Source organism: Panulirus ornatus, chromosome 11 (genome assembly GCF_036320965.1).
Source record: "Panulirus ornatus isolate Po-2019 chromosome 11, ASM3632096v1, whole genome shotgun sequence".
Lineage (NCBI taxonomy): Eukaryota > Metazoa > Arthropoda > Malacostraca > Decapoda > Palinuridae > Panulirus > Panulirus ornatus.
In genome coordinates, this window is record NC_092234.1 from 19,662,622 (window position 1) to 19,686,403 (window position 23,782).

Genomic DNA, 23,782 nt, shown 5'->3' on the forward strand with positions numbered 1-23,782 from the left:
AGGGGATAAGAGTGAGTGCTCAAATTACAGAGGTATAAGTTTGTTGAGTATTCCTGGCAAATTATATGGGAGGGTATTGATTGAGAGGGTGAAGGCATGTACAGAGCATCAGATTGGGGAAGAGCAGTGTGGTTTCAGAAGTGGTAGAGGATGTGTGGATCAGGTGTTTGCTTTGAAGAATGTATGTGAGAAATACTTAGAAAAGCAAATGGATTTGTATGTAGCATTTATGGATCTGGAGAAGGCATATGATAGAGTTGATAGAGATGCTCTGTGGAAGGTATTAAGAATATATGGTGTGGGAGGCACATTGTTAGAAGCAGTGAAAAGTTTTTATCGAGGATGTAAGGCATGTGTACGTGTAGGAAGAGAGGAAAGTGATTGGTTCTCAGTGAATGTAGGTTTGCGGCAGGGGTGTGTGATGTCTCCATGGTTGTTTAATTTGTTTATGGATGGGGTTGTTAGGGAGGTGAATGCAAGAGTTTTGGAAAGAGGGGCAAGTATGAAGTCTGTTGGGGATGAGAGAGCTTGGGAAGTGAGTCAGTTGTTGTTCGCTGATGATACAGCGCTGGTGGCTGATTCATGTGAGAAACTGCAGAGGCTGGTGACTGAGTTTGGTAAAGTGTGTGAAAGAAGAAAGTTAAGAGTAAACGTGAATAAGAGCAAGGTTATTAGGTACAGTAGGGTTGAGGGTCAAGTCAGTTGGGAGGTAAGTTTGAATGGAGAAAAACTGGAGGAAGTAAAGTGTTTTAGATATCTGGGAGTGGATCTGGCAGCGGATGGAACCATGGAAGTGGAAGTGGATCATAGGGTGGGGGAGGGGGCGAAAATCCTGGGAGCCTTGAAGAATGTGTGGAAGTCGAGAACATTATCTCGGAAAGCAAAAACGGGTATGTTTGAAGGAATAGTGGTTCCAACGATGTTGCATGGTTGCGAGGCGTGGGCTATGGATAGAGTTGTGCACAGGAGGATGGATGTGCTGGAAATGAGATGTTTGAGGACAATGTGTGGTGTGAGGTGGTTTGATATATATATATATATATATATATATATATATATATATATATATATATATATATATATATATATATATATATGCCTCCTGGGGACAGGGGAGAAAGAATACTTCCCACGTATTCCCTGCGTGTCGTAGAAGGCGATTAAAAGGGGAGGGAGCGGGGGCTGGAAATCCTCCCTTTTTTTTTTCCAAAAGAAAGAACAGAGAAGGGGGCCAGGTGAGGATATTCCCTCAAAAGCCCAGTCCTCTGTTCTTAACGCTACCTTGCTAATGCGGGAAATGGCGAATAGCTTGAAAGAAAAAATTTTGCTTTTTTTTATTTTTGCTTTGTCGCTGTCTCCCGCGTTTGCGAGGTAGCGCAAAGAAACAGACGAAAGAAATGACCCAACCCACCCCCATACACATGTATATATATACACGTCCACACATGCAAATAAACATACCTAAACATCTCAATGTACATATATATATATATATATATATATATACACACACAGACACATACATATATACCCATGCACACAATTCACACTGTGTGCCTTTATTCATTTCCATCGCCACCTCGCCACACATGGAATACCACCCTCCTCCCCCCTTATGTGTGTGAAGTAGCGCTAGGAAAAGAAAACAAAGGCCCCATTCGTTCACACTCAGTCTCTAGCTGTCATGCAATAATGCTCGAAACCACAGCTCCCTTTCCACATCCAGGCCCCACACAACTTTCCATGGTTTACCGCAGACGCTTCACATGCCCTGATTCAATCCACTGACAGCACGTCAACCCAGGTATACCACATCGATCCAATTCACTCTATTCCTTGCCCGCCTCTCACCCTCCTGCATGTTCAGGCCCCGATCACTCAAAACCTTTTTCACTCCATCTTTCCACCTCCAATTTGGTCTCCCACTTCTCCTCGTTCCCTCCACCTCCGACACATATATCCTCTTGGTCAATCTTTCCTCACTCATTCTCTCCATGTGCCCAAACCATTTCAAAACACCCTCTTCTGCTCTCTCAACCACGCTCTTTTTATTTCCATACATCTCTCTTACCCTTACGTTACTTACTCGATCAAACCACCTGACACCACACACTGTCTTCAAACATCTCATTTCCAGCACATCCACCCTCCTGCGCACAACTCTATCCATAGCCCACGCCTCGCAACCATACAACATTGTTGGAACCACTATTCCTTCAAACATACCCATATTTGCTTTCAGAGATAATGTTCTCGACTTCCACACATTCTTCAAGGCTCCCAGGATTTTTGCCCCCTCCCCCACCCTATGATTCATTTCTGCTTCCATGGTTCCATCCGCTGCCAGATCCACTCCCAGATATCTAAAACACTTTACTTCCTCCAGTTTTTCTCCATTCAAACTTACCTCCCAATTGACTTGACCCTCAACCTTACTGTACCTAATAACCTTCCTCTTATTCACATTTACTCTTAACTTTCTTCTTTCACACACTTTACCATACTCAGTCACCAGCTTCTGCAGTTTCTCACATGAATCAGCCACCAGCGCTGTATCATCAGCAAACAACAACTGACTCACTTCCCAAGCTCTCTCATCCACAACAGACTGCATACTTGCCCCTCTTTCCAAAACTCTTGCATTCACCTCCCTAACAACCCCATCCATAAACAAATTAAACAACCATGGAGACATCACACAACCCTGCCGCAAACCTACATTCACTGAGAACCAATCACTTTCCTCTCTTCCTACACGTACACATGCCTTACATCCTCGATAAAAACTTTTCACTGCTTCTAACAACTTGCCTCCCACACCATATATTCTTAATACCTTCCACAGAGCATCTCTATCAACTCTATCATATGCCTTCTCCAGATCCAAATATGCTACATACAAGTCCATTTGCTTTTCTAAGTATTTCTCACATACATTCTTCAAAGCAAACACCTGATCCACACATCCTCTACCACTTCTGAAACCACACTGCTCTTCCCCAATCTGATGCTCTGTACATGCCTTCACCCTCTCAATCAATACCCTTCCATATAATTTACCAGGAATACTCAACAAACTTATACCTCTGTAATTTGAGCACTCACTCTTATCCCCTTTGCCTTTGTACAATGGCACCATGCACGCATTCCGCCAATCCTCAGGCACCTCACCATGAGTCATACATACATTAAATAACCTTACCAACCAGTCAACAATAGTCACCCCCTTTTTTAATAGATTCCACTGCAATACCATCCAAACCTGCTGCCTTGCCGGCTTTCATCTTCCGCAAAGCTTTTACTACCTCTTCTCTGTTTACCAAATCATTTTCCCTAACCCTCTCACTTTGCACACCACCTCGACCAAAACACCCTATATCTGCCACTCTATCATCAAACACATTCAACAAACCTTCAAAATACTCACTCCATCTCCTTCTCACATCACCACTACTTGTTATCACCTCCCCATTAGCGCCCTTCACTGAAGTTCCCATTTGCTCCCTGTCTTGCACACTTTATTTACCTCCTTCCAGAACATCTTTTTATTCCCCCTAAAATTTAATGATACTCTCTCACCCCAAGTCTCATTTGCCCTTTTTTCACCTCTTGCACCTTTCTCCTGACCTCCTGTCTCTTTCTTTTATACATCTCCCATACTTATTCATTCTATTTATTTTGCTTTGCTGCTGTCTCCCGCGTTAGTGAGGCAGGGCAAGGAAACACGACGAAAGAATGGCTCAACCCACCCACATACACATGTATATACATATACGTCATCACACACATATACATACCTATACATCTCAACGTATACATATATATACACACACAGACATACACATATATACACATGTACATAATTCATACTGTCTGCCTTTATTCATTCCCATCGCCACCCCGCCACACATGAAATAACTACCCCTTCCCCCCTCATGTGCGCAAGGTAGCGCTAGCAAAAGACAACAAAGGCCACATTTGTTCACACTCAGTCTCTAGCTGTCATGTAATAATGCATCGAAACCACAGCTCCCTTTCCACATCCAGGCCCCACACAACTCACTTTCACCCTCCTGCATGTTCAGGGCCCGATCACTCAAAATCTTTTTCACTCCATCTTTCCTCCTCCAATTTGGTCTTCCACTTCTCCTCGTTCCCTTCACCTCTGACACATATATACTCTTGGTCAATCTTTCCTCACTCATTCTCTCCATGTGACCAAACCATTTCAAAACACCCTATTCTGCTCTCTCAACCATTCTTTTTATTACCACACACATCTCTTACCCTTTCATTTCTTACTGGATCAAACCACCTCACACCACATATTGTCCTCAAACATCTCATTTCCAACACATCCACTCTATCTATGGCCCACACCTCACAACCATCCAACACTGTCGGAACCACTATTTCTTCAAACATACCCATTTTTGCTTTCCGAGATAACGCTCTTGCCTTCCATACATTTTTCAGCATGTGTATGTGTATATGACTGGATAGGCCATTCCTCGTCTATTCTCCTGGTACTAACTCGCTGACACAGGAAACAGTGATTATGTATAACAAATTATTATTTCATTTACATTTATTCACTTATATCTATTATACTTTGTCGCTGTCTCCCACGTTAGCGAGGTAGTGCAAGGAAACAGACAAAAGAATGGCCCAACCCACCCACATACACATGTATATACATACACATCCACATACACATATACATACCTATACATCTCAACGTATACATATATATACACACACAGACATATACATATGTACATCATTCATACTGTCTACCCTTATTGATTCCTGTTGCCACCCCACCACACATGAAATAACTACCCCCTCCCCCCGCATGTGCATGAGGTAGAGCTAGGAAAGACAACAAAGGCCACATTCGTTCACGCTTAGTCTCTAGCTGTCATGTAATAATGCACCACAGCTCCCTTTCCACATCCAGGCCCCACAGAACTTTCCATGGTTTACCCCAGACGCTTCACATGCCCTGGTTTGGTTCAATCCACTGACAGCACTTCGACCCCAGTGCACCACATCTTTCCAATTCACTCTATTCCTTGCATGCCTTTCACCCTCCTGCATGTTCAGGCGCCGATCACTGAAAATCCTTTTCGCTCCATCTTTCCACCTCCAATTTCTCACACTTCTCGTTCACTCCACCTCTGACACATATATCCTCTTGGTCAATATTTTCTCACTCATTCTCTCCATGTGACCAAACCATTTCAAAACACCCTCTGCTCTCTCAACAACACTCTTTTTATTACTACACATCTCTCTTACCCTTTCATTACTTACTCGATCAAACCGCCTCACACCACATACTGTCCTCAAACATCTCATTTCCAGCACATCCACCTTCCTCCACACAACTCTATCTACAGCCCACGCCTCGCAACCATATATCATTGTTGGAAGCACTATTCCTTCAAACATACCCATTTTTGCTTTCCAAGATAACGTTCTCGACTTCCGCACATTCTTCAACGCTCCCAGAACATTCGCCTCCTCCCCCACATTATGATTCGCTTCCGCTTCCATGGTTCCATACGCTGCCAAATCCACTCCCAGATATCTAAAACACTTCACTTCCTACAGTTTCTCTCCATTCAAACTTACCTCCCAATTGACTTGTCCCTCATCCCTACTGTACCTAATAACCTTCCTCTTATTCAGATTTACTCTCAGCTTTCTTCTTTCACATACTTTACCAAACTCAGTCACCAGCTTCTGCAGTTTCTCACACTTATCAGCCACCAGTGCTGCATCATCAGCGAACAACAACTGACTCACTTCCCAAGCTCTCTCATCCACAACACACTGCATACTTGCCCCTCTTTCCAAAACTCTTGCATTCGCCTCCTAAGCAACCCCATCCATAAACAAATTAAACAACCATGGAGACATCATGCACCCCTGCCACAAACCTACATTCACTGAGAACCAATCACTTTCCTCTTTTCCTACACGTACAGATGCCTTACATTCTCGACAAAAACTTTTCACTGCTTCTAACAACATGCCTCACACACCATATATTCTTAATACTTTCCACAGAGCATCTTTATCAACTCTTATCATATGCCTTATCCAGATCCATAAATGCTACATACAAATCCATTTGCTTTTCTAAGTATTTCTCACATACATTCTTCAAAGCAAACACCTGATCCACACATCCTCTACCACTTCTGAAACCACACTTCTCTTCCCCAATCTGATGCTCTGTATATGCCTTCACCCTCTCAATCAATACCCTCCCATATAATTTACCAGGAATACTCAACAAACTTATACCTCTGTAATTTGAGCACTCTTTTTTATCCCCTTTGCCTTTGTACAATGGCACTCTGCAAGCATTTTGCCAATCCTCAGGCACCTCACCATGAGTCATACATACATTAAATAATCTTACCAACCAGTCAACAATACAGTCACCCCCTTTTTCAATAAACAAAGTCCACTGCAATGCCATCCAAACCCGCTGCCTTGCCAGCTTTCATCTTCCACAAAGCTTTTACTACCTCTTCTCTGTTTACCAAATCATTTTCCCTAACCCTCTCACTTTGCACACCATCTTGACCAAAACACCCTATATCTGCCACTCTATCATCAAACACATTCAACAAACCTTAAAAATACTCACTCCATCTCCTTCTCACATCACCACTACTTGTTATCACCTCCCCATTTGCCCCCTTCACTCATGTTCCCATTTGTTCCCTTGTCTTACGCACTTTATCTACCTCCTTCCAAAACATCTTTTTATTCTCCCTAAAATTTAATGATACTCTCTCACCACAACTCTCATTTGCCCTCTTTTTCACCTCTTGCACCTTTCTCTTGACCTCCTGCCTCTTTCTTTTATACATCTCCCACTCATTTGCATTATTTCCCAGCAAAAATCGTCCAAATGCCTCTCTCTTCTCTTTCACTAATAATCTTACCTCTTCATCCCACCACTCACTACCCTTTCTAATCTGCCCACCTCCCACGCTTCTCATGCCATAAGAATCTTTTGCACAAACCATCACTGATTCTCTAAATACATCCCATTCCTCCCCAACTCCCCTTACGTCCTTTAATCTCACCTTTTTCCATTCCGTACTCAGTCTCTCCTGGTACTTCCTCACACAAGTCTCCTTCCCAAGCTCACTTACTCTCACCACTCTCTTCACCCCAACATTCTCTCTTCTTTTCTGAAAACCTCTACAAATCACTTTTGCCTCCACAAGATAATGATCAGACATCCCTCCAGTTGCACCTCTCAGCACATATTAACATCCAAAAGTCTCTCTTTCATGCACCTATCAATTAACACGTAATCCAATAACGCTCTCTGGCCATCTCTCCTACTTACATGCATATACTTATGTATATCTCATTTTTAAACCAGGTATTCCCGGTCATCAGTCCTTTTTCAGCACATAAATCTACAAGCTCTTCACCATTTCCATTTACAACACTGAACACCCCATGTACACCAATTATTCCCTCAACTGCCACATTACTCACCTTTGCATTCAAATCACCCATCACTATAACCCGGTCTCGTGCATCAAAACTACTAACACACTCACTCAGCTGCTCCCAAAACACTTATCTCTCATGATCTTTCTTCTCATGCCCAGGTGCATATGCACCAATAATCACCCCTCTCTCTTCATCCACTTTCAGTTCTACCCATATCAATCTAGAGTTTACTTACACTATCACATACTCCCACCACTCCTGTTTCAGGAGTAGTGCTACTCCTTCCCTTGCTCTCGTCCTCTCACTAACCCCTGAGTTTACTCCCAAGACATTCCCAAACCACTCTGCCCCTTTACCCTTGAGCTTCGTTTCACTCAGAGCCAAAACATCCAGGTTCCTTTCCTCAAACATACTACCTATCTCTCCTTTTTCCTCATCTTGGTTACATCCACACACATTTAGACACCCCAATCTGAGCCTTCGGGGAGGATGAGCACTCCCTGCGTGACTCCTTCTGTTTCCCCCTTTAGAAAGTTAAAATACAAGGAGGGGAGTGTTTCTAGCCCCCCCGCTCCTGTCCCCTTTAGTCGCCTTCTACGATACATGAGGAATGCATGGGAAGTATTCTTTCTCGCCATTTCCCGCATCAACGAGGTAGCGCTAGGAAACATAGAATGGCTCATCCACTCATATACGCATATATATACATAAAAGGCCATACACGCACATATACATATAAAAATGTACACATACATAAAAATGTACACATACATATACATACAAAGACATATACATATACAGGTACACAACCGATTTTCCGGCACTCTTGGTTCCAAAGCCTTGTTGGATTAACCACTTTGCTAGACTAACCATGGTCACATAATAATAATTCATCAACACAACTCTAACCCACTAATTATACATCTCCCATGTGTCTAAAGTATACCATGGACTGCTACAAATTTAAATTAAACAAATATCAAATATTTGAGCACCCTAAGATGGTAAGCCTGTCCTTAGATTGTTTGAATCCAGTGGCGTATCTAGGGTATGGTAGGTAGGGCAGGTGCCCTGGGCGCCACTTGAAGGGGGCCGCCAGTGGCGTAATGGCGTCCTGGATCCAGATAATGATTCAGATCTAAAAGATTTAGATTTCTTGACTATGAAAACATATCTTTGTCATTTGGAAACACATTGCTATCATTATTAGTTCAATAGTTATTCACAAAAATTGATATTTCCATAATGGCATCCTGGATCCAGATAATGATCACTCCCAAAATCTAATCAATTGGTTCTTGTGTCATTTCTGACTTTCCTTGAAAATTTCATCAAAATTTGTTCATAACTTTTGTTGAAAGTTGCTCACAGACAAACAAAAGCTGGTAAAAACAATCTCCTTAGCGGAGGTAATAAAAATAAAAAACATTGGTGTCATATCTTTGGACGGGCGCAATTTCAGTGCTTGCCATAGGTGTTATTTCCCCTTGATACGCCCGTTTGAATCCTGTGGGGTCTTCTTCATCTGTTGTTAGTGTTTTCCTAGGTATGTGTCACCAGAATAATGCAGTTTTGTATGCACTATACACCTGCTCAGGACTGAGGTGCTCATGAGGTGCTCATCAGCTACGTTTCGCAAATTTGTCCACATACTTGGCAGCTCCTTTGTGGTTTGTAGACTGCTTTTCTCTGCACACTTTATTCATGGAAATTCCATGAAGCTTCTTGAATCTCTGAAGCAATCCTTCACTATAGTCATGCTCATGTTGTAATTTAAGTTCTTTATGGAACAACTTAGCCTGGTCCACTATCATGCTACATGACAATATCATTCCATCACTCCGATGCTGTTGAACCATTCCATCATCACTTGATCGTGCTCAGTACTCTTACCAACTTTTATAATTTCTCTAATCATCATTTGCTTCTTGGAATCGCTATCTGCATAAAATTTCAATATTTTCTCTGCTTCTTTATATCATAAACAGTTGATGAACCAATACTGTAGATGTTACACAGATGCATTGAAACACCATGGTCCATTTTTTCAACAGTTCTACTTTATCTTGGATCGATATGGACTGGTGTTTATGTCTGACACCATGACTGACACTCTCATATGTCTTAGAAGCCATACCAAGAGTTAAATGTAAGCAAAATAAGCTAAGAATCTCACAGAATTGTGGTATCACCACCAACGAGTGCAGTGTAAAGAATGCAAATAAGCACGCCCTACACACAACGCCATCTGTGGCCACCCAATCAACTAGTCTGGTGGCCGCGGTAATTTCAAGTTCCCTCACTTAATTTTGTCTGAACTAAAGACAGTGCCGAACCATCAGTTGCCAGAAAGTCGATGGTGTACCTGTATACACATATACATATTCATACTTGCTTGCCTTCATCCATTCCTGGCACCACCTCGCCCCACAGGAAACAGCATCCCTATCCCCCACTCCACTGAGGTAGCACCAGGAAATTAGAAAAAAAAAAAAAAAAAAGGCTACATTCATGCACACTCAGTCTCTAGCTGTCATGTGGAATGCACCAAAAGCACAGCTCCCTATACACATCCTGGCCCCACAGACCTTTCCATGGTTTATCCTAGACATTTCACATGCCCTGGTTGTCACTCACAGCACATTGACCCCGGTATACCACATCGTTCCAATTCACTATTCCTTGCATACCTCTCACCCTCCTGTATGTTCAGGCCCTAATTGCTCAAAATCTTTTTCACTCCATCCTCCACCTCCAATCTGGTCTCTTTTTGGAGAAAGAGTTGAGTATGCAGTCTGTTGGGGATGAGAGGGCCTGGGAAGCAAGTCAATTGTTGTTTGCCGATGATACAGCTCTGGTGGCTGATTCGAGTGAGAAACTGCAAAGGTTGATGACTGAGTTTGGAAAAAAGTGTGAAAGGAGAAGTTGAGAGTTCATGTGAATAAGAGCAAGGTTATTAGGTTCAGTAGGGTTGAGAGACATGTTAGTCGGGATGTCAGCTTGAATGGAGAAAAATTGGAAGTGAAGTTTTTAGCTTCCCGGAAGTGGACTTAGCTGTGAATGGAACCATGTTTGCGAAAGCAAGTCACATGGTGGGGGAGTGGTCAAACGTTCTAGGAGCAATGAAGAATGTGTGGAGGGAGAAAACATTATCTCTGAGCAAAAATGAGTATGTTTGAAGGAATAGTAGTTCCAACAATATTATATGGTTGCAAGGTACAGGCCATAGATAGGGTTGTACAGAGGGTAATGTGTTGGAAATTAAAAGTTTGAGGATAATATACTGCATGATTTGTTTAAGTAAGTAATGAAAGGGTAAGAGATGTGTGGAAATAGAAAGAGTGTGGTTGAGAGAGCAAAAGAGGGTGTATTGAAATGGTCTGGACATATGGAGAGAATGGGGGAGGAAAGATTGACAGAGGATATACATGTCAGAAGTGGAGGGAACAAGGAGAAGCAGAAGACCAAACTGTAGGTGGAAGGATGGGGTGAAGGGGATTTTGAGTGATCAGGGTCAGAACATACAGGAGGGTGAGAGGCGTGCAAGGAAAGGAATAGAGTGAATAGGTACAATGTGGTATACCAGGGTCAATGAGCTGTCAATGGACTGAACCAGGGCATGTGAAACATCTGGGGTAAACCAAAGAAAAGTAAGTGGGGGCCAGGATATGGATAGGGAGCTGTGATTTCGGTGCATTATACATGACAGCTAGAGACTGAGTGTGAACAAATGTGGCCTTTTTTTTGTCTGTTTTTCTGTCCTCAAACATTTCATTTCCAACTATCCATCCTCCTCTGTACATCCCCATCTATGGCTTATGCCTTACAACCATATAATATTGTTGGAACCACTATTCCTTCAAACATACCCATTCTTGCTCTCCGAGAAACATTCTATCCTTCCACACATTCTTTATCGCTCCCGGAACCTACAACCCCTCCCCCACCCTGTAACTCATTTCCGCTTCCATGGTTCCACTCACTGCTCAAGTGCACTCCCAGATATCTAAACACTTTATTTTCTCAATTCAAATTTACATACCAATTAATCTGTCCCTCAACTCCAATGAACCTAATTACCTTGCTCTTATACATAAAGCATTAATGGGATGGCCTTGAATAGGGCCTTAGCTACCCATGCTGTCTCAGCTCAAAAAAAAAAAAAAGTGAAATCATTAAATATAAGAAAACAGAACTTTATCAGTCTTGTTAGTTCAGGTTAGTATGGGTTAGAGCTAGGTTAACAAGAAATGCATTTACATGGTTATCATTACAATACCAAAACTTCAATACCCTGGTTTGTTAGAATTTGGTTAGCTTATGCTGGCTATAATACCTCATAGCTTTATACTCAACCTGAAAAATCTATCACTATACCTCATAAACTTTGCTGGATCCTCCCATTCCTAGCAACCCCAGCAACAGGTATTCTTTTCCTTTTATGGCAATATGATCCATCTGCTTCAGCTTGTGTGCTGTTGGTGGTGTTGGTGGCAGTGGGTAAGCTCGTTTCCCAATAGAAGGAGTCTGGAACTGGTGAGAGACATTTCTTGAGTGCCCTGGTGTCTCCAAGCTGCTTTTTATACCATCACTTATAACATTAACATGTGGTGTACCTCTGTATGGTACAGTGTTCTGAGATGTCTTTGACATGACAATGTTCTCAGAATTACTTTGTGATGTGGAGTGCTGTGAACTTACAGCTGTGGTGTGTTGTGAGCTAGAAGGTGTGGCAATGAGCGGCATGCATTCTGTTGCCGACTTACTAGAAGGCTTTCCCATACATCCACCATCAAGGGGACTCGCTTTTGAAATACAGCGAGATACTTCTGAAGAAGTAGGACAAAGTTCAAGTGTTTGTGAAGTGCCCTTAGCAGATATAGAGTGGACTGATTCTATGGCAGGAGTTGGGGCTGTCTCCACACATGCAGTATTTTGTGCTATGCCGGTACCTGCAGCAGTGTTATTTGTCAGTTTCAGCATTTGCATTTTCTGATCATCTGCAGTTTTCTGGGTCCCATGGGAACAGATATTGTCTTGTTTCTGCAAGGATGCTAAAACATGGCTCTTGACATCTGAGAGTCCACTCTGCTGCTGTGATACATACCTATGTAATGAACCACTTTTATCAGTTTGATCATTTTCTTTCTGTGATGATACATGCCTGTGTAATGACCTACTTTTATAAGTTTGATCATTTTCTTTCAACGTGTTTTCAGGAGAAAGGAAAGTTTCACCTTTTTTCAATAAAATTTCCCCATTGAATGGCTTTATTTTTTCAAAAATACTCTGAATCTGTGTGTTGTAAACTTTAGATTCTATTCCTCCCCTGATTTCCTTAGGGTTTTTGTCCAAAAAATATGACAAAGGTTTACAGCTTAATTCTAAAGACTTCTGATCCAGATCCTTCTTATTAGTATCAAGGGCGGTAGCACTTCTTCCCTTACTTCCATCATGAGGCACTGTAACAGGATCATTGTTTTCCTTATCTCCCACAATGGTAGAGGTGTTTGACATGCTGGAGAAGTTTACCTGGTGAATGACAGACAACTTGGAGTCATCTAATCCTTTTGTGGTGGTATGTTTTTGAATGTACTTGCTTCTAACTTCAGGAGTAGAGAGAGAATGTTTCATCTTGCTAGTTGACCAGGAACCACGGTGTGCTGGGCAGTTACCCACACGCATATCTTCTTTACTACGGACTGCATCCCTCTCATCAACTGACTTTTCACTGTTGTGGTCCAGATGGGTGAGACTGTTAATGTTTCCACTACCTTCTGCTTTACCATTCTGTAGCAAGTACAATCCTGGCGTCTCAGTTTTTGCCTGCAATAAATGAGTAATCCTACTAAAACTTTTGAAAGACCAATGTCAAATACTACAAGTTCACAATTACTAATAAACCTGTTTCAGTAACAGCATCAACAAAAAAAAGGGCTATCCTATTCACAATTACTTATAAACTAGTTCAGTAACACCCATAAATATGCCTTTCCTCTTATTGTGAAGGCTGTAGTAACATCAACCCTTCAAAATCTGTCTCTGCAGTTTGAAAGATAAATCTTTTACTTCAAGGACCCCTTTGTCAAAAGTGTCATGAGGCTGTAACCCCTAAAACCCCTCTGATCAGGGGCTCCTGCAGCTCCAAGGCCATACTATATTCAGTAACGTAACAAGGACAAAACAGACTGCTTTGAAACAAGTTATTTGATAATATTGTACTTAAATACCTCGTAGCCTCCTCGTAGGCTCAGAGTGGGGTGCCTAAATGTGTGTGGATGTAACCAAGATGTGAAAAAAGGAGAGATAGGTAGTATGTTTGAGGAAAGGAACCTGGATGTTTTGGCTCTGAGTGAAACGAAGCTCAAGGGTAAAGGGGAAGAGTGGTTTGGAAATGTCTGGGGAGTGAAGTCAGGGGTTAGTGAGAGGACAAGAGCAAGGGAAGGAGTAGCAATACTCCTAAAACAGGAGTTGTGGGAGTATGTGATAGAATGTAAGAAAGTAAATTCTCGATTAATATGGGTAAAATTGAAAGTTGATGGAGAGAGGTGGGTGATTATTGGTGCATATGCACCTGGGCATGAGAAGAAAGATCATGAGAGGCAAGTGTTTTGGGAGCAGCTAAATGAGTGTGTTAGCGGTTTTGATGCACGAGACCGGGTTATAGTGATGGGTGATTTGAATGCAAAGGTGAGTAATGTGGCAGTTGAGGGAATAATTGGTATGCATGGGGTGTTCAGTGTTGTAAATGGAAATGGTGAAGAGCTTGTAGATTTATGTGCTGAAAAAGGACTGATGATTGGGAATACCTGGTTTAAAAAGCGAGATATACATAAGTATACTTATGTAAGTAGGAGAGATGGCCAGAGAGCGTTATTGGATTACGTGTTAATTGACAGGCGTGCGAAAGAGAGACTTTTGGATGTCAATGTGCTGAGAGGTGCAACTGGAGGGATGTCTGATCATTATCTTGTGGAGGCTAAGGTGAAGATTAGTATGGGTTTTCAGAAAAGAAGAGTGAATGTTGGGGTGAAGAAGGTGGTGAGAGTAAGTGAGCTTGGGAAGGAGACCTGTGTGAAGAAGTATCAGGAGAGACTGTGTACAGAATGGAAAAAGGTGAGAACAATGGAAGTAAGGGGAGTGGGGGAGGAATGGGATGTATTTAGGGAATCAGTGATGGATTGCGCAAAAGATGCTTGTGGCATGAGAAGAGTGGGAGGTGGGCTGTTTAGAAAGGGTAGTGAGTGGTGGGATGAAGAAGTAAGAGTATTAGTGAAAGAGAAGAGAGAGGCATTTGGACGATTTTTGCAGGGAAAAAATGCAATTGAGTGGGAGAAGTATAAAAGAAAGAGACAGGAGGTCAAGAGAAAGGTGCAAGAGGTGAAAAAAAGGGCAAATGAGAGTTGGGGTGAGAGACTATCAGTAAATTTTAGGGAGAATAAAAAGATGTTCTGGAAGGAGGTAAATACGGTGCGTAAGACAAGGGAGCAAATGGGAACTTCAGTGAAGGGCGTAAATGGGGAGGTGAAAACAAGTAGTGGTGATGTGAGAAGGAGATGGAATGAGTATTTTGAAGGTTTGTTGAATGTGTCTGATGACAGAGTGGCAGATATAGGGTGTTTGGGTCGAGGTGGTGTGCAAAGTGAGAGGGTTAGGGAAAATGATTTGGTAAACAGAGAAGAGGTAGTAAAAGCTTTGCGGAATATGAAAGCCGGCAAGGCAGCAGGTTTGGATGGTATTGCAGTGGAATTTATTAAAAAAGGGGGTGACTGTATTGTTGACTGGTTGGTAAGGTTATTTAATGTATGTATGACTCATGGTGAGGTGCCTGAGGATTGGCGGAATGCGTGCATAGTGCCATTGTACAAAGGCAAAGGGGATAAGAGTGAGTGCTCAAATTACAGAGGTATAAGTTTGTTGAGTATTCCTGGTAAATTATATGGGAGGGTATTGATTGAGAGGGTGAAGGCATGTACAGAGCATCAGATTGGGGAAGAGCAGTGTGGTTTCAGAAGTGGTAGAGGATGTGTGGATCAGGTGTTTGCTTTGAAGAATGTATGTGAGAAATACTTAGAAAAGCAAATGGATTTGTATGTAGCATTTATGGATCTGGAGAAGGCATATGATAGAGTTGATAGAGATGCTCTGTGGAAGGTATTAAGAATATATGGTGTGGGAGGCAAGTTGTTGGAAGCAGTGAAAAGTTTTTATCGAGGATGTAAGGCATGTGTACGTGTAGGAAGAGAGGAAAGTGATTGGTTCTCAGTGAATGTAGGTTTGCGGCAGGGGTGTGTGATGTCTCCATGGTTGTTTAATTTGTTTATGGATGGGGTTGTTAGGGAGGTAAATGCAAGAGTCTTGGAAAGAGGGGCAAGTATGAAGTCTGTTGGGATGAGAGAGCTTGGGAAGTGAGTCAGTTGTTGTTCGCTGATGATACAGCGCTGGTGGCGGATTCATGTGAGAAACTGCAGAAGCTGGTGACGGAGTTTGGTAAAGTGTGTGGAAGAAGAAAGTTAAGAGTAAATGTGAATAAGAGCAAGGTTATTAGGTACAGTAGGGTTGAGGGTCAAGTCAATTGGGAGGTGAGTTTGAATGGAGAAAAACTGGAGGAAGTGAAGTGTTTTAGATATCTGGGAGTGGATCTGTCAGCGGATGGAACCATGGAAGCGGAAGTGGATCATAGGGTGGGGGAGGGGGCGAAAATTTTGGGAGCCTTGAAAAATGTGTGGAAGTCGAGAACATTATCCCGGAAAGCAAAAATGGGTATGTTTGAAGGAATAGTAGTTCCAACAATGTTGTATGGTTGCGAGGCGTGGGCTATGGATAGAGTTGTGCGCAGGAGGATGGATGTGCTGGAAATGAGATGTTTGAGGACAATGTGTGGTGTGAGGTGGTTTGATCGAGTAAGTAACGTAAGGGTAAGAGAGATGTGTGGAAATAAAAAGAGCATGGTTGAGAGAGCAGAAGAGGGTGTTTTGAAATGGTTTGGGCACATGGAGAGAATGAGTGAGGAAAGATTGACCAAGAGGATATATGTGTCGGAGGTGGAGGGAACGAGGAGAAGAGGGAGACCAAATTGGAGGTGGAAAGATGGAGTGAAAAGGATTTTGTGTGATCGGGGCCTGAACATGCAGGAGGGTGAAAGGAGGGCAAGGAATAGAGTGAATTGGAGCGATGTGGTATACAGGGGTTGACGTGCTGTCAGTGGATTGAATCAGGGCATGTGAAGCGTCCGGGGTAAACCATGGAAAGCTGTGTAGGTATGTATATTTGCGTGTGTGGACGTGTGTAAGTACATGTGTATGGGGAGGGTTGGGCCATTTCTTTCGTCTGTTTCCTTGCGCTACCTCGCAGACGCGGGAGACAGCGACAAAGTATAAAAAAAAAAAAAAAAAAAAAAAAAATACCTTAAATGAAGAAGACACAGTGTAGTCTTAACCAGGTGAAGCCAAGTAATATTGCCACTGTGGTATATGGTGGGGTATAAAATTCATAGAAATGATAGATCTTTGTTCATACATATTTGCCATTTCCAGCCCTAGTGAGGTAGCATCAAGAACAGAGGAGCAAGCCTTAAAAGGGAAAATTATCACTTGGCCCCCTTCTCTTTTCCTTCTTTTGGAAGAGTAAAAAGTGGATGGGAGGATTTCCAACCCCCCACCCCTTTCACTTGCCTTCTATGACACACAGGGAATACATCGTAAATATTTTGTTCTTGTCCTGACCCTGTTAAAGCAGCAAAGGAATTAGGTATAAAATAAAAAGCTTAAGGCAGTGTTGTATAAACTGTTTTCTTTATGCTTGATCACAATTTCCCATGTTAGCGAGGTAAAATCAGGAAACAAACGAAGAAAGGCACATCCACTCATACATATTTGCATACATATACACATAACAGCTAGAGACTGTGTATATATGTCTGTGTATGTTTAAGTATGTATACGTTGAAATGCAGTATGTATATATGCGTGTGTGGGAGTTTATGTATGTACATGTGTATGCGGGTGGGTTGGGCCATTCTTTCCTCTGGTTCCTTGTACTACCTCGCGAGACAATGATTAAGCATAATAATAATAATAAAAAAATAACGTACAAATAAATACTTTTCATACTATTCGCCATTTCCCGCGTCAGTGAGGTAACGTCAAGAACAGAGGACTGAACCTTTGAAGGAATATCCTCCCTTAGCCCCCTTCTCCATTCCTTCTTTCAGAAAATAAAAAAACGAGAGGTGAAGATTTCCAGCCCCCCACTCCCTCCCCTTTTAGTCGCTTTCTACTGATGTGCTCACCAGCCCAGTTTCAAACAGGTCTTTCTGCGTGCCGCTTAATGATGCACTTAATTAAATCTTGGTGAAATCTCTTGAATCTTTGAGAAATCTTTTTGAATCAGTATAATTTTTAAAAACTCAGTGAAAATCCTAAAATATGGTTCCACCTTCTCAAGTTGCCTGCTCTAGATGCTATCAGGAGTTCACCAGGGACTTTCTCCTCAAAGATGAAGGCAAGTACACTTGTTTGTTCTACAACGTATTTGAAAGTGAGTGATAGGAAAAACAGTAAAACCTTGGAAAAACTAATAAGGATGAAAGGGTGGGAAGAAGAAGCTGGGTTCTTAGCGGCAAAAGCAGTTGTGATACAGGAAAGAGACAGAGGAATATCATCTAAGGTAGATAGTTTAGATAGTTATATAGCAACCGTAGAGACAAAGCTGGGTGACACTTCAACCTTCCAACCTGCCAGCAAAACTTGTCCCCACATTACCGAACAACCAAATGAACTCACCGCTCACAATAGGTTTAGCGTACTAGAAGATGAAGTACAGGATGATCATAGCATCATCCTGGTCGGGAACTATAGTCAGACATCAGGAGCAGAAGTTCTGTGTGAAGGGTAGAAATAGGAAGAGCTTGTGTTATGCAGGTGCTAAGATAAAACACGTCTTAGATAAGCTTGATGACACAGTCTCAAACAAGCCCGAGGATGTGATTTTTGTCATTCAGGTGAGGATGAACGATGCAGTTAATGGAAGACCGGAAGAAATAGTAGCAAGGTACAAGAAACTTGTTAACAAGTTCAAGGAAAATTGTAGGAAGCTCATAATATCAGGATTGCTGCCAAGATATGACATCAATTTCTGTACCCTCAGTAGAATGCTGGGGAGAAACAGAAGAATCAAAGCTCTCTGTAGGGATGAGGATAGTGTGTTTAGTATAGACCTGTGGGACCATTTTAGTTATGATAGATCTATGTATGCTAGGGATGGTCTTCACTTTAATGGAATAGGAAAAGCCCACCTTGACAGAGCAGTGGATGAGAATATTAGGACTTTTTTCAATAAAGAGAAACTACTCAGGAGCAAATCACGGTCTAGCTAATGAAAGAACTAGGAGAGTGGGGAAGGGTAAGGGAGTAGCTGTGAAGGGTAGGTCTGTGCAGGGGGAATCTGAGTGTGAAAGGATCTGAGGAACAAGGTACAGGATGGATGGATCTTGGCAGTAGCGATCCTCGGCTAGTAGCAATAACCTCAAAGGCAGAGGAATTAGCAAAGAAAGGTCAAGTAGGGTCAGTTGGGGGCAAGTCTGGCAGTATAAGTAGTGGGTAAGCACAGGTACAGGTCGACTCTCAGGTAACTTTTAGGAATGATTCTGGCAGGGTCCAATGCGGGAATGAGGCAGGGAACCCAAAACAGATGTAAAACCATCTCTCTCCCACTGCTACACACACAGAGATTACCAGTGACGATACAAAATTGTATACCGACTGTAGAAAAAAGGCAAATTCAGTCCAGAAATCAACTCATAATAATCTAAGTGCGACTAAGATAAGCAAAGTAGACACACACAATTACAACACATTACTGACAAGAAAACTACATCTCATTATTTATTTATTTAATTTTTTTTTTTTTTTTTTATACTTTGTCGCTGTCTCCCGCGTTTGCGAGGTAGCGCAAGGAAACAGACGAAAGAAATGGCCCAACCCCCCCCCCCATACACATGTACATACACTCGTCCACACACGCAAATATACATACCTACACAGCTTTCCATGGTTTACCCCAGACGCTTCACATGCCTTGCTTCAATCCACTGACAGCACGTCAACCCCTGTATACCACATGACTCCAATTCACTCTATTTCTTGCCCTACTTTCACCCTCCTGCATGTTCAGGCCCCGATCACACAAAATCTTTTTCACTCCATCTTTCCACCTCCAATTTGGTCTCCCTCTTCTCCTCGTTCCCTCCACCTCCGACACATATATCCTCTTGGTCAATCTCTCCTCACTCATTCTCTCCATGTGCCCAAACCATTTCAAAACACCCTCTTCTGCTCTCTCAACCACGCTCTTTTTATTTCCACACATCTCTCTCACCCTTACGTTACTTACTCGATCAAACCACCTCACACCACACATTGTCCTCAAACATCTCATTTCCAGCACATCCATCCTCCTGCGCACATCTCTATCCATAGCCCACGCCTCGCAACCATACAACATTGTTGGAACCACTATTCCCTCAAACATACCCATTTTTGCTTTCCGAGATAATGTTCTCGACTTCCACACATTTTTCAAGGCTCCCAGAATTTTCGCCCCCTCCCCCACCCTATGATCCACTTCCGCTTCCATGGTTCCATCCGCTGACAGATCCACTCCCAGATATCTAAAACACTTCACTTCCTCCAGTTTTTCTCCATTCAAACTCACCTCCCAATTGACTTGACCCTCACCCCTACTGCACCTAATAACCTTGCTCTTCTTCACATTTACTCTCAACTTTCTTCTTCCACACACTTTACCAAACTCAGTCACCAGCTTCTGCAGTTTCTCACATGAATCAGCCACCAGCGCTGTATCATCAGCGAACAACAACTGACTCACTTCCCAAGCTCTCTCAACCCCAACAGACTTCATACTTGCCCCTCTTTCCAGGACTCTTGCATTTACCTCCCTTACAACCCCATCCATAAACAAATTAAACAACCATGGAGACATCACACATCCCTGCCGCAAACCTACATTCACTGAGAACCAATCACTTTCCTCTCTTCCTACACGTACACATGCCTTACATCCTCGATAAAAACTTTTCACTGCTTCTAACAACTTTCCTCCCACACCATATATTCTTAATACCTTCCACAGAGCATCTCTATCAACTCTATCATATGCCTTCTCCAGATCCATAAATGCTACATACAAATCCATTTGCTTTTCTAAGTATTTCTCACATACATTCTTCAAAGCAAACACCTGATCCACACATCCTCTACCACTTCTGAAACCGCACTGCTCTTCCCCAATCTGATGCTCTGTACATGCCTTCACCCTCTCAATCAATAGACCTAAGTAAAAAGAAGACAATATGATATTATACAATAAAATCAAAACTATAGTAAACAGTAAAGAGGTTATAATAGTAGGAGACTTCTACAGTCCAAACATAAACCGGAACACGTTAACAGGAGACCAAGAGGGAATAAGACTAATGGAACTGATTAAAGGCTTTTCTAGAACAGTTAATCAAAAACCAACTACAGGTAAAAAAAAATTCTTAATCTTGTCTCACCAGTGACACAAACTCAATCATTTCTTGCGAAGTAGGTGAGAGTTTGTCAAACAGCGACCACAGTTTGATTAGAGATAAATTCATATCAAGAAATAAATGACAAAACTCTTGATCCCAGATTACAGGCAAACAAATTTTGAAAACATTAGACAAGAAATTTACAGTACCAATTGGACAAAAGTTCTTGATGTTTACACAGTAGAGAAAATGTGGAATAATTCTAAAAACACAATACTAAAGATTGAAAATCAAGATATCCCATGAATTATGAAGAGACTTGCAATATTTCAAAACCATTATGGATGAATAGGAGAATTGAAAGACATTCACCAAAAGAAGAAAACACACAAGAAATTCAAATCAATGGAAACCATTGAAAATAACCAGGAATTAATCAAAATCCAAAGAGAGTTTAAGAAGGTCATAAGACAGAGTAGACGTGATGAAGAGAAAAGAGTATCCTTCAAAGTTAAGAACAATCCCAATGAATTCTTCAAATATACAAGACAAAGGAAGACAGTAAAAAAATGAATTGGACCATTACAAAACAACACACAACACACTAACTACTGACAACAAAAAAATGGCTACCATACCAAATCATTCTTTTAAATCCATGTTCAAAATTGAAGAAACATCTTGAATACCGCAACCAATGAAAATGTTCCAAGGGTCTGATGAAGAGTTGAAGGTTAGAGAAATAGAGCTCTGAAGTACTTAAATAACTGGACCAATTAAATCCTAACAAATCCAACAGCCCAGATAACTTAGCTCCAAGATTTTTAAAGGAGGTCAGGGGACAGCTGATATACCCCAAAAAAATATTCAACAAATCACTATCAGATGGCCAGGTGCCAAGTGACTGGAAACTGGCAAAGTTACTCCTATATATAAAGGAGACAAAATGTGTGCTTTGAACTACCACCCAATTAGCCTTATGTCACTGTTAGGTAAAATGATGGAAAAAATAATGAGATAAAATTGTCCTTTTTTAGAACACAAGATTATACTGGACAACCAACATGGTTTCTGCCATAGAAGATCCCACTTGATAAATCTGCTGGAGATTTTTAATGGTATTTATCAGAACTGTGAAAAAAATTACGATCTGATGTAGTATATTTAGACTTCCAAAAAGCTTTCAATAAAGCACCTCACAAGAGACTTTTAAATAAACTCAAAGCACACGGAATCAGTGAAGAACTCTGTAATGGATCAGAGACTGGATTACTGGAAGAAAGCAGTGTGTAGTATTAAACAGCCAAGCCTTGGATTGGCTAGACATAAGTGTGCCACAGGGATCAGTCCTAGGCCCAATTCTTTTGTTGATGACCGAGTTTGGAAATGTGCGTGAAAGGAGAGTTGAGAGTAAATGTGAATATGAGCAAGATTATTAATTGATGTTCAGTAGGGAAGAGGGACAAGTTAATTGGGATGTAGGTTTGAAAGTAGAAAAATTGGAGGAAGTGAAGAGTTTTAGATATCTGGGAGTGGACTTAGCAGTAGATGGAACCATGGAAGCAGAAGCAAGTCACGGGATGAGGGAGGGGGCGAAGGTTCTGGGAGCGATGAAGAACGTGTGGAAGGAAAGAACGTTATCTCGAAGAGCAAAGATGGGTTTGTTTGAAGGAATAGTAATTCTAACAGTCTTATATGGTTGCAAAGCATGGGCGCTATGCATTGGGTTGAACAGAGGAGAGTAGATGTGTTGGAAATGAAATGTTTGAGGACAATATATGGTGTGAGGTGGTTTGATCGAGTAAGTAATGAAAGGGTAAGAGATGTGCGGTAATAAAAAGAGTGAAGTTGATAAAGCAGAAGAGGGTGTGTTGAAATGGTCTGGACATATGGAGAGAATGAGTGAGGAAAGATTGACAAAGAGGATATATGTGTCAGAGATAGAGGAATCAAGGCGAAGCAGACTAAATTGGAGGTGGAAAGATGGAGTGAAAAAGATTTTGAGTGATCATGGCCTGAACATACAGGAGGGTGAAAGGCGTGCAAGGAATGGCGTGAATTGGAACAATGTGGTATACCGGGGTCGACGTGCTGTCAATGGATTGAACCAGGGCATGTGAAACGTTTGAGGTAAACCATGGAAAGGTCTGTGGGGCCTGGATGTGGAAAGGGAGATGCAATTTTGGTGCATTACACATGTCAGCTAGAGACTGAGTGTGAACAAATGTGGCCTCTTTTGTCTTTTTCTGGCTCCACCTCACTGAAGGGTGTGTGTGTGTGTGTGTGTGTGTGTGTGTGTGTGTGTGTGTTGCTATTTCATGTGTGGCAGGGTGGCGACGGGAATGGATGAAGGCAGCAAATATGAATATGTACATGTGTATATATGTATATTTCTGTGCATGTATGTGTATGTATACATTGACCCGTATATGTGTGTGTATGGGCGTTTATGTATATACAAGTGGATGTGGAAAGGGAGCTGTGGTTTCAGTGCATTATACATGACAGCAAGAGACTGAGTGTGAACAAATGTGGCCTTTGTTGTCGTTTCCTAGCACTACCTTGTGCACATGCAGGGGGAGGGGGTTGTCATTTTATGTGTGGCGGGGTGGCGATGGGAATGAATAAGGATAGACAGTATGAATTATATACATGTGTATATATATGTATATGTCCATGTGTGTATATGTATGTATATGTTGAGATATATAGGTATGTATATGTGCATGTGTGGACATGTATGAATATACATGTGTA

At 41.9% G+C, this 23,782-nt stretch overlaps 1 protein-coding gene across 1 annotated transcript in view; it reads right to left on the reverse strand.

Annotated features, from left to right (window-relative positions):
* LOC139751130 (uncharacterized) overlaps window positions 1-23,782 on the reverse strand; it is a 95,565-nt gene that overhangs the window by 21,552 nt on the left and 50,231 nt on the right. The window contains exon 4 of the mRNA XM_071666230.1: window positions 11,869-13,317. Within this exon, the coding sequence (XP_071522331.1) occupies window positions 11,869-13,317 (1,449 nt within the window). The remainder of the gene's footprint in view (window positions 1-11,868; window positions 13,318-23,782) is intronic.